Here is a 14,945-nt window from a genome sequence, read left to right on the forward strand (position 1 = left end):
GCAAGTCTACGGGATAGGCCATCGTCAGTCAGTAAACTCTGTTGCTGCGAGGGGGGAGGCCATCGTTCTGCAGTGCACATAAATAGGTTGACGACGACGATCAGTTATGTGATTCAGCCATAAATCTTTCCTTGGCCCTTGTTTCCACTACTTTTGAGCTCTGCCTTCAGTGAGAACCCATCCTCGAAATTACAGTGCACTCCCTAAATCATGGTGGTGCGTGTGCAGCTTAGTTTGCCGTGCAGGAAGAGAAGGAAACACTCCTCGAGAAATATCGCAGTGAGTTTATTTTGCGTCTAATTTAGGGCGGATCGAATCGCTGACCAGTCTGGCCATCCCCGCGTCTGATCACGGGCCATCGGGGCGGCGAAAACGTTTTTAAATCCTCGCAATGATGGCGCTAAGTTGCGAGGCAGGTGAGCAGCCGAGCTTAGACCGAGGTGAGGCACACAATCCTCCCGTAGCTGTGCACGGGCTCTCTCTTGGTGTACACCATGCTCCAGGGCTTGAGCTCGCGAGCGTTGACCTTGTCCAGGATGGGCCGCGTGGCCACCGAGCGCAGGAAGAAGGTCGCCAAAACGCCGATGTCGTCCTCCTTGCTGCACGAGGCTACCAGGCAGGACAGCAGCGACTCGGCCGTCTCGCCGTCGTCCGCAAACAGCCAGCGCAGCACCAGACGCCCCGCGTCGTCGCGCTGAATGCCGCCGTAGCCGCACACGTTGCGCTCGTTGCGCGTGGCCACGCAGATGTAGAAGCCCGCCTCGTGCACCGAGGCCGCCAGGAGGCGCCGGCGGCTGAAGCCGAACACGTGCTTGTCGTAAGAGACGAGCGCCTCGAAGTACTTGTCCTTGTAGTCCAGGACGAGCACTTTGCGCTCGAGCGCCGTCCACGACACCCGGATCGGCCCGGACAGGATGCCCGTGGCAGTGGACGAAGGCAGGTGGTACAGGCTGAGTAGCTGCTCGCTCTCGGGCAGCGGCATCAGGGTGAAGAGGTTCTTGCCGCTGGTGGCATGCAGCACCTGGTTCCACAGCAAGGCGCCCACGTCCTGGAACGAGTAGTCCTTGTGGAGGAAGAAGAAGCCGCATGAGGCGACCTCCTCGTCGAAGAAGATGATGCTTGCCGCGCCGCAGATATGTCCTGTTTGGGAGAGAGAGATGCAGCGTTAGAATTGCGAGAGAAAATCTTGTTCTTTTTTTACACTTTTTCATGGCCAATAACAGGGTGCTACGAGCGTATTTAACCAGCGTACAAGAGCGGGCTACCTCACAAGGTAGCTAGGCGTTCCGGGCCAATAACCGCTAAGTCAGTGACGAGGTACCACTCGACAGAATAGCGTTACTACTGTACCTGCTTATCTGATGTGGCGCCTTTCCGATTGCAGTTCTGACAAGGCCTTAAACGAGAAGTGAGCATCTCGAAGCCTACTTGGAACAACTGTTTGTACCGCCAAAGGAAAGTTATTGATTGCATATTAATCCGGTCAGTTACTTATGAGAAACATCATCCTTGGCATTTTGTGCGCGAATCACCTGAAGTAGTGACGGTAGCCTGAAGTTCTTTTCGGACTATTGAACCATTGGTATTGGCGCACTGATAAAACACCGCTAAATTAGGCATGCTTCAGTGAGGACACTCCATTCCCTCCGACGAGGTAGCGAGGCCACGGCACTACTATCATAGATTATCTTAACAAGCATGTTCACATTTGGGAGGCCGGTCACGACAGAACGATTCAGTGTCAGAAGAAACATTGCGTATATAGGAACGTATTCCGGCGGCATGGATGCTTACTGGGTATCTTGCGCGTACTGTGAAGCGTCAAATTGAAGTTGCTTAATAGAGGAGATATCGCACGTTACGGCAGAAAAATGGGAAGTGTCAGTTCGATAGTCAGAGAACATTCGCTTACTCCTGTGGGCGCGGTTAGCTTCGCGCTGCACTCCACTATGTCGAATTCCAAAACAGTTGAAACAGTATGTTAAAGAGACTCTGCAAGACTGCCGATAAAACGCTTTCCCTCTTCCCCTCGCGTCTGGAAGCATTGTGAAAGCTATAGTTACCGCCAGCCCGGAGCGGCACTGTGTGATTTGCTCGTCGGAGCAGATGCGCCTTCCATTCCTTCTTTGCTTTTGTCACATTTTTTTTAAAGTGGCCATGGGATGCGTTTATTTCTGCAACTGAAAGAAAGCCGGCCAATAACCGATACACCGCTGTAATGACGTCATTCGAGCGCTTGAACAAGGACAAAACAGGGAAAGAGGGAAAATGCTTTTGAGCAAGTTGCTAAGTTATCTGAAGGGCATGGAGCCGTAATTTGTTCCAGAAGTACTTTGTGACCCAAATTACTAATACTGATAGTTTTTGTTGACTATGTTCTCAAGGCATCTAGGATATCAATAAAAGTAAAAAAGAAGTTGTAAGGTCCACTTATGCGGTCAGTGGCCAGGCGCGCAGGCTGCGCGTGGGAACCCGCCGCTCTGTCTGGCGACGTAGCACTGCCAACACTGCGCTGCAGCCGTCGTCAATTCGTCACGGCGTGCACGGGAGACGGATTGTCTGGCCCACCGCATACCACAGGGATAATCCCCCATTGAGAGAGCAGACAGCGCTGCCGGATTCCGGGAACGTCTCCTTAGCCCCGTGTACATGGACGCGACGGGGGCGGGGTTAGTTGAGTGGCGGGTTCAGCTTACCTCGACGCGTCCGAGTTTATATGAACCCCTTCCAAAGAATCGAGGTGAGAGGAGCGGCGGGGTTCACGGAAAAGGGGCTACCGTATTTTCACGATTCTAACGCGCACCCTCTTTTGCTAAAAGGTAGCCTTAATATTTGTGTGCGCGTTACAATCGGGCTCAAAACCGAAATAGGCTTTAAAGCGACCAGCAGCATTGCCATGCGCAACGGACACGAAGTACCCGCAAAATACAACTCAATCCAATAAAAACAATCCGTCAACACCACGTGAGTGAATTTCGGCGCACTGATTCCTCAATGGCATGCCGCATACCCTGGTCAGCTGTTGCACATGTTTTTGTGCTTCTGCTTAGCCCCTAACGCTTAGAATTATGAAGATCAAGGCACTTGAAATCGCAAGCAACTTCAGTGTTCCCCGCTATAACTTTTTTTCCAGCAGCAGCTGGATAAGCAACCTTGTGAAGCACAATTCATTTTCGGCTTCCAGAGCTGCATGCCAAATAAAATCTCCCTCTTCCAGGTACGTGGTGTCATGTCTTTTCCATCTGCGCAGTACCGTCAGTGTCATTTTTTTTTTATTTTCCTGCGCGAAGTTACCCGCGCGTTACGATTGGGGGCGCGTTAGAACCGCGCAAATACGGTATTCTGCTCCCCGCGGCCCGCCGACTCAGCCCGACGAGCGAGCTAACCCACCCCCTGCCTCCGAGTTGACTGGACTCGCCGCGACGGCTCTCTGACCCACCCCGTCCGCTTATACATGGAGGTGTCGAGTCCAAAAAACCTGTTTATTTCGACTCAACGAGCCCCCGTCGGGTCAATGTAAACGGGGCTCTTGACGCGCGGAGGTGGTGGGATTACCGGCGTCGGGACGAGCGCCGCACGAGTCTCCATTGTTAACGCGCTCTGGTCAGCAAGACGCACTAGCCCCGTTTACATTGACCCGACGAGGGCGCGTTGAGTCGAAATAAACAGGTTTTTTGGACTCAACCCCCCCATGTATAAGCGGACGGGGTGGGTCAGAGAGCCGTCGCGACGAGTCCAGTCAACTCGGAGGCAGGGGGTGGGTTAGCTTTCTCGTCGGGCTGAGTCGGCGGGCCGCGGGGAGCAGAATACCGTATCTGCGCGGTTCTAACGCGTCCCCAATCGTAAGGCCCGTGTAACTTCGCGCAGGAAAATTCGAAAAAAAAAATGTGACACTGACGGTACTGCGCAGATGGAAAAGACACAACACCACGTACCTGGAAGAGGGAGATTTTATTTGGCGTATGCAGCTCTGGAAGCCAATAATGAATTGTGCTTCACAAGGTTGCTTATCCAGCTGCTGCTGGAAATAAAGTTATAGCGGGGAACACTGAAGCTGCCTGCGATTTCAAGTGCCTTGATCTTCATAATTCTAAGCATTAGGGGCTAAGCAGAAGCACAAAAAAATGTGCAACAGCTGACCAGGGTATGTGGCATACCATTGAGGAATCAGTGCGCCGAAATTCACTCACGTGGTGTTGACGGATTGTTTTTATTGGATTGAGTTGGATTTTGCGGGTACTTAGTGTCCGTTGCGCATGGGAATGCTGCTGGCCGCTTTAAAGCCTATTTCGGTTTTGAGCCCGATTTTAACGCGCACACAAATATTAAGCTACCTTTTAGCAAGAGAGGGTGCGCGTTAGAATCCTGAAAATACGGTAGCCCCTTTTCCGGGAATTCCCCCGCTCCCCTCACCTCGATTCTTTGGACGGGGTTCATATAAACTCGGACGCGTTGAGGTAAGCTGAACCCGCCACTCAACTCACCCCGCCCCCGTCGCGTCCATGTACACGGGGCTACTGTCGCCGTCTTTCGCTTTCACCCCGCGGGGTCGCCCGCACCTGCTCGACTGCGAGCGTGCCGTTGACCCAAAGGTGGCGGCACCTCATTGAATATTCCGTGGCGTGCTGAGTGACAGCTGTCTACGTGAATTTGGGCACTCCCTTCCGCGTGTACGAACGCTACAGTGGCGTTCCCGAGAGAGGGTGATCTCGAGGTTTTATAAGGCCGAACTTGGCCGTTTGAAATCGTTCTTGTCTGAGCGCCGAGCTGGGCAGTTCCCGGCGGGACAAGCAGTCTCGACCATTGAAGCTAGGTTGGGATTTGTGAGCCCCCTAGGTTAGAGGTTAAGATCGCGTCGGAGGTTAAGGGTACAGCGCCGTACCGGGCAACTAGACGGATCTTGCAGCGAGACAGGGTCTCGGCCGTTGTTTCTCGAGCGGTTTGTGTGCGCTCCGAGAATAGGAGAGTTACACGAAGTTGAGGAGCTCGAGTGATTTGGGCGCACTCGGAGCTAGCGTCTAGCTGAAGTTCGAAGTTTTTCTTTTCATTACTCATGTACCAAGTTTTCCTACTGTAAATAGCTGTATATAAACTCTTCGTTTCATTTAATCAACCCCAACGCCTTGAGTTCGTCAATTCGACCGCCGTCTTCAAGAACTTCAACACCATCGCCCTGTCAGCCTCCTGCCAAATCAACCGGAGCCCGGGCGATTGGGTTCCTGATCGACACCGGACTTCGGGGAAACAATCTTTACTGAAGTGTTGCAAAGTACCTTTAAAGGGAGGTTGTGGGGCACCCAAAGCCTCCTTATGAGTTCAAGCATCGCCGATGGGGGTTCTGGCGTTCAGGCTGCGTTAAAGGAACCCTGCAACACTTTCTTCAACTTTTTTTTAAATCTTAAATGCTAGCAGAACGTAGTCGCCCAACACACCCAGTACTTAGATTAGGGGGTCGCCAAAAATTACCTCAGCTAAAAATTACTGCTCTATGCCAATCAGATTGCGTGGAACGCAGTGTCTAGAGTGGCGTCTGACGATTCTTTAGCGGGGCCTTGCAGTGCCGTCCGACGGCGCTGCAAGCGTATGCTCCCGTGCCGTCCGGCCGGTCCGTCGCTTGAGCGGCTTGAGCCCTTGGGCGGCTCCTGCACAGAGCTTCAGCACACGGCCAGCACGAAAGAAAAGTTTTTTTATGACGCATCAGCCAGCTCAAGATCGGGCGCTCGCGGGTGGTTAAATAAGCCGTTGTGTTAATGTATCCCTGTGAGCAAGAGAGCCAAAACCAAAGTGCAATGTGCGCTCTCTCTCCCACTGGCGACTTAGCACGTCGCGCGATGTCGCAAAGCCGTCGCTTTTCGTCGCTTTCCGACTGCGGAGCTGATCGCTCTCGGACCGAAGCACGTCGCGCGAAGTCGCTTTCCGACGGCGGAGCCGATCGCTCGCGGACCGAGGTCCCTCGTCGCGCGGCGACATTGCAAAACCCGACAGCCGATCATGGCTGTGGAGTCGACTGACGGAACCGGTAACAAAACGTTTGTTTACATCAAGGAGGTAAATACAACCTCCTTGGTTTACATCCGGCATGCCAAACGGCGGCGAGCCGCCGCCCGTCCAAAGTTGGCACGGCCCGCCGAGGCGGGCCCGCTGGGCCGGTAAGCAGTGCCAGTGCAATTCGGCTCCTTGTTCAGTGGCTTCAGAGTACACATGTACGAATATACGAACAACGCGAGACTCAGTGTAGAGAAACGTGTTTGAATTGCAAAAGCAAGTAATTTTATACTTGGAGCCTTTTCGTACCTCTATCGGCGAGTAGTGAACTCCGATAGAGTTTCATTGCCCAGAGGGGAAAAAAAAAAAGCTTTTTTTTTTTTTTTTTTTTTCATGTATGAAACTCTGTAGTAAACATCGTGGAATTCGAAGCTGTGAGAACTTCTGCATCTGTGAAAAGAAGCGAACATTGCGGTCTGGTATACAAGTGTTGTAGCGTGAAATCAAACGCCTGTATTTCTTCCTGCAATAATATTGTAACGTAGTATTTTGGTTACATACTGCCGCTACTGTAGCATGAAGATCGGAAGGAAAAAGTCGAGACGTCGAAGAGGTTTTAAAGGTTAACTTGTTTACTTTACTGATGACATTGGTGACATTTAGCACATAAGAACTTGAAACAATTACACTTATTACATAGATGAAAAAGACAGTCAAAAGATTAAGAGTGCTTAACGAAACATGGTTGGCGGGCGAAGGGCTCCCGGCGTCTGGCCCCGACGATCGGCAGCAAGCGGCTCTCCTGGTGTTGCTCTCCCTCTCCATCGCCAGAGGGGCCGCGTTATATTTGCTTTGGGGGGACGCATTGGGGGAAAAAGCGCATCCTAGCGTGTGCGGACTATCGGGAGCAAGTCTTAGGCACACCCGCAGCCAATCAGGAAGACGCTTCTCAGCTCCAATCAGACATGTCCCCGCCAAAGTGAAAAGGACCAAAAACACAGACACAAGGTTTCGACTCGAAAACGCGCGCTTGGAGAATTACGGGCGTAGAGCAAGTAGTTAGACAAAACGCACTAAAGTAAACAGGGTGAAAGGGAAAGTCGTCGGAAGAACACTGGAGACACGGAGCCCGAACGCGACCAGCGCACACGCCACGGGGGGGCATGGAACGCCGCGGCCGAGGTAACAGAAGCCGAGGCGCCTGCTCGCTCCCCGTCGTCTCCTGGTCGGCCGACGGGCCAACACACACTCGGCAACACGTTTCTTAGAAAAGCGGGGCCTCGGTGGCCGAAGAGGGATGCTAAAAAATTGAAAAAAGCAAATGGAACCGGGGCTTCGCGACAATATGTTGAAAAGTGTCTGCCTGAGTTCGTTATTTCAGATTCCTCCCGCAACCCGGAAGGCTTTCGGCAATATTCCAGGTTAGTAGCATGTGTTTCGGCGCGCTTCCTCACAGGGGTACATTAACACAACGTCTTATATAACCACCCGTGAGCGCGGGATCTTGAGCTGGCTAGTGCGTCGTAAAAAACTTTTCTTTCGTATGGGTATCTTAAGACGACTGAAGCTCGAAGGCGCCGTGCTGGCCGTAGGCTGAAAGCTCCGTGCAGGAGCTGCTCAAGCGCCGGACCGGCCGGACGGCACGGGAGCCTACACGGACGGCACTGCAAGGACCCGCTACTAGATATACTGTGCGAACTTGGAAACTCGCTCAAAAGATTTTTCTCTCTTTCCCGGTCTTGACGTTCTCCGACCACCCGAATTACGTCACTGAGGCCATGTAGCGGCTGTTGGCCAGTTTTCCTTCCGTTGCAGCAAAGAACGCTTTTCCGTAGCAACTTTAAAAATAAAGCTACAAAAACAAAGCACAAACGGAAGGCATATCTGGTGCGACGAGCAAATCACGCAGTGCCGGTCCGTGCTGGCGATAACTGTAGTTTTCACAGCGCTTCCATTTGATTGATTGTGGGGTTTAACGCGCCGACGCAACGCGGGCGATGAGGCGCGCCGTAGTGGAGGGCTCCGGATTAATTTTGACCACCTGGGGATCTTTAACGTGCGCCGAAATCTCGTACACACGGGCGTTTTTGCTTTTCGCCTCCATCAGAAAAGCGGCCGCCGCGGCCGGGAATCGAACCCGCGACGTCGTGCTCAGCAGCGCAACGCCTTAGCCACTGAGCCACCTCACAGCGCTTCCAGACGCGAAGGAAAGAGTGAAAGGGTTTATCAAAAGTGTTGCAGGGTCCCTTTAAGTTAAAATGGTCGTAGAAGGCATATTTGCAAAGCAAGGTTATGTTTGCCTAGTATTTTGCTGCGGTTCGTGTACATATGCGAATGTTTGTTTAAACATGGTGTCTACAGGGCACGACAGCATGTAAACTAGGTGTGTATACGTCTCCCTGCACTTTTAGTTATTGCGGTATTTCTTTAGTTATTGCTGTAGTACATGGGTGAGACCGTGGTTCCAGTGCTTGCATTAATGCTACATGTCTGCACGACTTCCTCTAAGGGGGCCTCTCAAGCAAAGAAAAAACAAGTGTCCACTGTTTTAGCTGAAATTCCGATAGCTACGCGAAACGCGATTGTAGTCATGCCATAAAATTGCGGCCTAATTCCATCTCTTGCGCAGTTTTGCGCGGCCATGTGCATGGGTTTTTAACATCAATGAGTATAGTCATGTGTGCCACACACTAAAGTGATGCGGTGGTGTATGTAGAGTTTGGGTATATTTGAAAGTTATCGCGTGAGCGTCGACTGATCAAGACGACAGTACCTTAGTCTGGCACTTTTCAGCAATCAGTACGAGGTTAAATCAAGCACGCTCACGCTTTGGCTGTTGCGTAACCGGCCAGCACACCTGTCAGCAATGGTTGCCCACGTATATAATGGTGGTCCTATAGGCCGTGGCATGTGCATTTTCGCGTGAATTCCTTTTTTAACACGAAAGTGTTTTATGCCTAGATACACAGAGATCTCACTGACGTCATATCCGTCACGGAAATGATGCCAGTACGACGAAGCAAGCGGCCTGTAAATGGTGCACCCCTGCACATAGGGTCGTCTTGCGGGGAAGCAACCTTTAGTACTATAAAGTATATCATACTTAGGGTTGTTCGTTTTCTGGGTTTATATTTTAACACGACAGTGCTTCATGCCGGGATACTCCAAGATTTCACTGACGTCATATCCGTCACGGAAATGACGCCAGTACACCTTTCCCGAAGCGACCCGCCAGTAGGACGTCGCTCGCCAAGCATACCCACAAGGCCGCCACCTACCCGCAAATCATGCTCATTTCCCTGCAGATTTCGCTGCACATTTCACTTTCATATTTTACCGATTCAAATGACAGAGGAACCAACCATTGTTTTTGTCTCTCATTGTTCCTCATTTCTCCTTCAAGTGCGCTCGTTAATGCCAAAGGATAAATGGCTCATTTAACGACAGGCCAGCGGCGTCGGCCTCGCATGTGACAGTGAAATGGTACCGAAATTACCATTGGCTGTGAAAGAGCACCCGCCCTTGCTGAGGCAGCGCCTGGACATGCGCAGAGCCATGGGAAAAAGCGGCGAGGGCGAGGACTACGTCGGCAGCAGGCTTTTCGGCTGCCGCTCCCCATAACCCTTCTGTTCAAACCAGTTTATTTCAGCACGCCCTCGTACGAACTCCTCAATTCAGCCGCATCTACTCCTCTAAAACACACTGCGGCGTAAAACACACTGCGGCATTGAAATAGACCAATTGCTTTCGCATTAACAATTAAGTGCTTAGGTGTCCTCGGATGTTTTAATTTAGCTGGCAACGCCGGCATCAATAGCTTATGCCGATCGTGAAACGAACTCTTTTTCCGCCCTTCAGGCACAAAGTACTTCCGCTCCCCCGTCATGCAATCATCTAAATCACGGGCAGTCAAGATCACCAGGCGTAATTAGGTCGATTGCTCCGACCACAGGAGGATACGCCGCCCGTACAAAAAACGTTATCCGAAGTATACAAACTCGTAATAACGAATAAATGCAGCTCACCTTTCGCCGTGTCGACGGCGACGTAGAACCCATTGGGACAGACAACCTGCCTCGTAGCCACCTCAGCGGCAAGTGCGTGGGTCCACTGCGGTTCTTTCCACGGTAGTGACACGACGTCCCTGACGTCATTGTCGGTGGCAATTCTCAACTTGATAACGTCCCTCACTTCTGGGGGGATAGGCACTAGGTTTGGTGACAAATCGTGCATTCCGAGGCATATGAATGCTTCGAACGACTCTTCGGCACGGATCCGGTTGTCGCACAATCCACACGTTTTCGAACTGGCGTCTTTTACCAACTGAGCCTGAGGTTTAATCCCGTCTTGTTCCGTCTGCGCCCCCGCCATTTCTGTGGCCCTGGAGGACTCCGACCTTGACACGGAGGTTCTACCTTTGGCTACTGTTTCTTTGGTGGTCGTTATTTTCGTCTCGGCAACAGTAGATGTGGCCGCCGGGGCCTTCGCCTGAAACACCTTCCATCCAGCTCCTCGTGGAGCAGCCGTTGGTTTCGAGACTACCACTTCCTGCTCTGATTCCGTAGTTTCTTCATCTTGGTCTGCTGGTGACGGAGGTGGGACAGCAGCAGTGTTTGCCTCCCCTACATTGGACAATGCATCCGTTGGCTCCGTCCGTCGAGGGAAAGCATTCTCTTGCTTCAACCCCCTTCCCGAGAATTTGTCTGCCCTTTTCCTGCGTAGCTCGGACGCCAGCATGCTATGCACGATATAGTCTTCGACAGATGCATGGCTGCGCAGCGACAATGATGACGCGCTCCTGCGCGCGCGCTGCGCTGCCTCCAGAAACTTCTCTTTCTGCGCTTGTTGGCGAACGCCCTCGGGGACAACGGGAGAAGCCAGACCCAAGACGCGCGCTGAGACAGCTGCTGCGACAGCTGCTGCGTAAGCATTCCTGATGCCGCTGAGACTTTCGGAAGACTTCGCAGCGCTGGCTGCTCTAGCTTCGTTGAGCGCGAGCGCAGTCGACAAGGCGCGGGGAGAAGGTGCCGTCAAGTGCTCAAAGATTTCGCTGACCAGCAACTGCTCTTCGGCCATGACCATGTCCGACTGTGTCTCCTCAGCCTTCTCTGAGGGAGCGACTTCGACGAGGTACGTGAGCACACCGGGCTCTATTTTTCGTATGCTGCACCTCGCGCCGCGGCCTGACGTGCTCGAGGATGACAGTGGCTGCTCCATTTGCGAAGTGATCTCCAACTGTGACTGTTCAACGCGCGTTTCGCTCTTCCGCACACCCGCGAGCGGAGAGCCCCGGAAGTCGTGGGTGACTTCGCCAACGAATCGGGGCGCCGTAGAAGCCGTTTGGTAGAACACAGCCACTTCCCTTGGTTGTCTCAGCTCCGGCCGATGTTCTGCCGGTAGAGAACTTGGTGTACCGGGCGCGGAGCCCACCTTTTTTTGTACCAAGTCCAAGCATGTGCGGGCGTCGTTTCCGCGGACGTTCTGGTTGATCATTTCTTCGATCAGTTCGGTGATTGATTTGGACGCTAAATGCTGGGGCATGGATCCCTCTTTCTCCTGCTGCAATTTCAGTTTTGCGACATCAGTCTCCTTGCTTAGCGAAGACTCTGACGAAGAGGAATCAGTATTTCCGAAGGAGTACTCCTGGTACCTTTTCACCGTCCGGCTTTCTCTCCGCGCCGCCGCTTCTTCGATGGCAGCCGCTATGAAGCGCCTCACGGTGTTTTCGGGAACTGCGCCAGTTTCGTGTTTCTTGACGTATACCTTGCTTTCGGTGGATTTCTTTTCTTCAGGCCAAGGAGCAAAAGGGGACCGCAGTGCCTCTTTATTTGCTTCGTCCTGTGCCCCAGTGCCAAGGGGCCCGTATTTCGGCTGCCCCTTCTCTACTGCTTCGTGCCTTTTATTTCGTCCAAGCGCGTCAAGCGACTTTACCGGGCGAGCTTTGCCGATTTCATTTTTATTTACTGGCTGAACTGCGTGCTCCTCCTGCTTTATCTCCACCCTGGCGGCCTCTTGCGTTTCTTCATGGCCGGCATACGTGTTATCTTCGACGTTCACTTCAGTGCCTCCTCTGGCTTTCGCGACGGCCTGTTCACTATGGCCTTCGCGCTGCTTGTATTGCACATCCTGCTGTTCTTCAAGAATTTTTCGAGCTTTGTCGATGTCTTGAACCTTCATTTCCCTGTCTTCGCACCACGTGCGTGTCATTTCAAACTTTCCGCCCGTTTCCTGTGCCTCGTCACCTTCAGTAGTAATGGGCGCTTCCGTCCGCGTCGCGGTTTCTTTGCTTAATAAAACACTGGCCTGCTCAGACGGACTAACAGACTTCTCCTGTTGACGTTCTCGATCTTTTTCTTGGGCTTCGGCATAAAGTTCCTTAAGGACGCCTGCGTATGCTCCTTCGTGACTGGCTACAACATCCTGTTCATCGCGGCTTGCCGGCTGGCGCTCAGAAACAGTCGGAGCTTCTGGCATCGGCCTACCTAACAAGTTTCCCTTACTTTCTCGCAGAAGGAGCCCTTCTGCGTATGTTCCACACTTAAGGCTACCGAGAGACTCGATACCTTTGGAAGAGCGGACCGGGAACGTACCGTCCTGGAGAGGTTCAAAGTTCTTACCAGAGCTTGCCAAGATTTTCTTTTCAACTTCCCGAACTATTTTCTCGAGAACATCATCAGCGCCGGCGTACTGTATTAGGCTGCTGTCCATGTGTACGCGTAAGAGCCCATCTTCGCCAAGCGGCTTCTCCTGCTTGAGGGGCCCGGGTTCCTTATCGACGCCAGCTGGAGTAAGAGGCGAGGTATCGTTCTGCGTTGAGGAAGTGAATCGGCCCTCCGAGTAGGAAGGCGGCTCCAGCGAAGGTGCGAGCAAGGAGCCGGCGCCCATCTCGGCCTGTTTGACTTCTACGGTACCTTCCTTGCTATGCGAAAGTTCTGTGTTGATGGATGATGCGTCAGCTTGCGGGGTGCTAAAATACGGTTCGAACAGTGCGGCAGCGGATCCTAAGTAGGTGTGAGTCTTCTCCGTTCTCTCCACAACCGGCGACTGCCACGAACCATGCTCTTCAATTGTGGACGAAGACTCTTTCTTGACGGTTGAATGGAGCTCTTCGGACGACACTTTCGGAGAAGCGATCGTCGGAAGCTCGGGAAGAGGGGTGAGAGCAATGCCTGTAGCGCTTGCACACTTCTCTGCCTTCGTAGCTTCCTTCTGACTTGTGTACGTGCTGGTGCGGTCTGGTGTCAGTTCGAGTCGACCCTTGACAATGCCTGTGCTCTTCTCGGTAGGAGCTTGCGTGGGTCCGCTGCTCGAGGTAATGTGAAACGTCTGAAATTCGCTAGTCCCACCGCCGGACGCCTGGTCGCTGCGTAGCAGTGAGCTGTCAAATGTTTTCTGGTAATTAGAGCCTTCAATTTTGTTAAAGTGCGATTGCTGGACAGGAGTGTTGTTTTTCCATCGCGAGGTGCTTTTTTGTGTCACGGTCACCTGTGCCCCTGAGGAGTACGAATAGCTGCTTGCGTCGGTTAATGTGGGTGCTTCGGGTTTGCCAGCAACTTTTCGTTGGGAAACCTCCAGTTGTGCTGAACCCTTCTCCTGGTTAACATCTGGCTCTAGCGCGACGACCTTGTACCGACTTTTTTCTGAAGGAGAAATCGTGGAGCGTTCCGACTTTACTAGCACAGGTTCAGAAATTGCCGCTTTTTCTTCTTTCGGTGCTTGAGCCAGAGTAGTAATTTTGTCTTCTGTTACAGTGCTGACTTTCTGGTGCCCCAAGCCACCTGAAGTGACCTCATGTGACGGGGTAGGTCCAGTACATAACTGGTCTTTAATCATGGAAATTGGCATATCTTCCTCGGCCTGCTTCATGCGCTCATATTTACCACATGCAAAGAGGTTATTCTCCCTACCGGTACTTCTTTCCCCTGTGGTACTTGCTGACAACGGGGTTTTAAGAGCTCCAAAGAAGTCATGCGAAGGGAAACCTGACATCTCAAATTTGTTCGGAACGTTTGCGTCAGGCACCGTAGCTGTGCAAAGTCCTGTCGTCCGTGTGAAACTCGTACCGTGTGTAGCAGTCCCAATATGCTGCTCGATACCAGGTGTGGTGGGCTTATCGATTTCAGTTTCTGTACCGCCATCTTTTGCAGGACTCGCTGTTTCTTCTGGAACGGAAACGACAGTGTCTTGCTGTCGCTTGGAAAGAGCGTCGTCGGCAACAGTTGAGGAGAACCCTTTCTCTTGAATGCGGCCCTCGGATTGGCTCCCAAATGTGTGTTTGGTCGTGCTGGAAGATGAGGTTACTTTTGTAGCTGTCATGGCGCCTAAGATTCCAGACCCAGTCTTAACAGGAGCAGCGGTATCAGTGCCTTGTTTTTCCTCGGAGCTTCCAATGCCCCTAAAGAAAAGGCCTTGTTGCTTTCCTTTCAGGCCATCATCTTTATGAAATAAGGAACCTCCAAATGTAGTTCGCGTGAAACTCGTGCCATGTGGGGAAGTACCAATACTCTGTTCGATACCAGTTGTGCTGGGCTTATCGGTTTCAGTTTCTGTACCACCGACTTTTACAGGGCTCGCAATTTCTTGTGCACCGGAAACGACCGTATCTTGCTGTCCCTTGTGGAGAGCGCCGTTGGTAACAGTTGAGGAGAACCCTTTCTCTTGAATGCTGTCCTCGGCTTGGTTCCCAAATGTGTTTTTGGGCGTGCTGGAAGATGAGGTTACTTTTGTAGCCGTCGTGGCGCCTAGGCTTCCAGACCCAGTCTTAACAGGAGTGGCGGTATCGGTGCCTTGTTTTTCCTCGGAGCTCCCAATGCCCGTAAAGAAAAGTCCTTGTTGTCTTGCTTTCGGGCCATCATTGTGAAATAAGGAACCTCCAAAAGGCTTAGTCGTGTTGTCTGGGCATTCACACCCAGATTTAACAGGAGCATCGGTATCGGTGCCTTGTTTTTCCCCGGAGCTCC

The 14,945-nt window shown here is 52.3% G+C and overlaps 1 protein-coding gene across 1 annotated transcript; it reads right to left on the reverse strand.

Annotated features, from left to right (window-relative positions):
- Positions 1-343: 343 nt before the first annotated feature.
- Positions 344-12,870, reverse strand: LOC144168377 (uncharacterized). The gene is made up of 3 exons (XM_077697377.1): positions 12,576-12,870; positions 10,011-11,717; positions 344-1,140 (listed from the first exon to the last, which is right to left on the reverse strand). Exons 1-3 carry the CDS (start codon positions 12,868-12,870, stop codon positions 431-433), a joined length of 2,712 nt encoding a protein of 903 aa, XP_077553503.1. The 3' UTR covers positions 344-430.
- Positions 12,871-14,945: the final 2,075 nt, after the last annotated feature.

The sequence above is a fragment of the Haemaphysalis longicornis genome, unplaced genomic scaffold (genome assembly GCF_048455015.1).
Source record: "Haemaphysalis longicornis isolate Haplotype H1 unplaced genomic scaffold, Haemaphysalis longicornis Haplotype H1 scaffold_2, whole genome shotgun sequence".
NCBI classification, from domain to species: Eukaryota; Metazoa; Arthropoda; class Arachnida; order Ixodida; family Ixodidae; genus Haemaphysalis; species Haemaphysalis longicornis.

Coding starts and splice junctions, on each gene's coding strand:
- LOC144168377 (XM_077697377.1), bottom strand. CDS start 12,870: ATGGGCGCCGGCTCCTTGCTCGCACCTTCGCTGGAGCCGCCTTCCTAC. Junction 11,718..12,575: donor CTTTGAACCTCTCCAGGACG/GTACGTTCCCGG, acceptor AAACTGGCGCAG/TTCCCGAAAACACCGTGAGG. Junction 1,141..10,010: donor CGCCGTCGACACGGCGAAAG/GTGAGCTGCATT, acceptor TCTCCCAAACAG/GACATATCTGCGGCGCGGCA.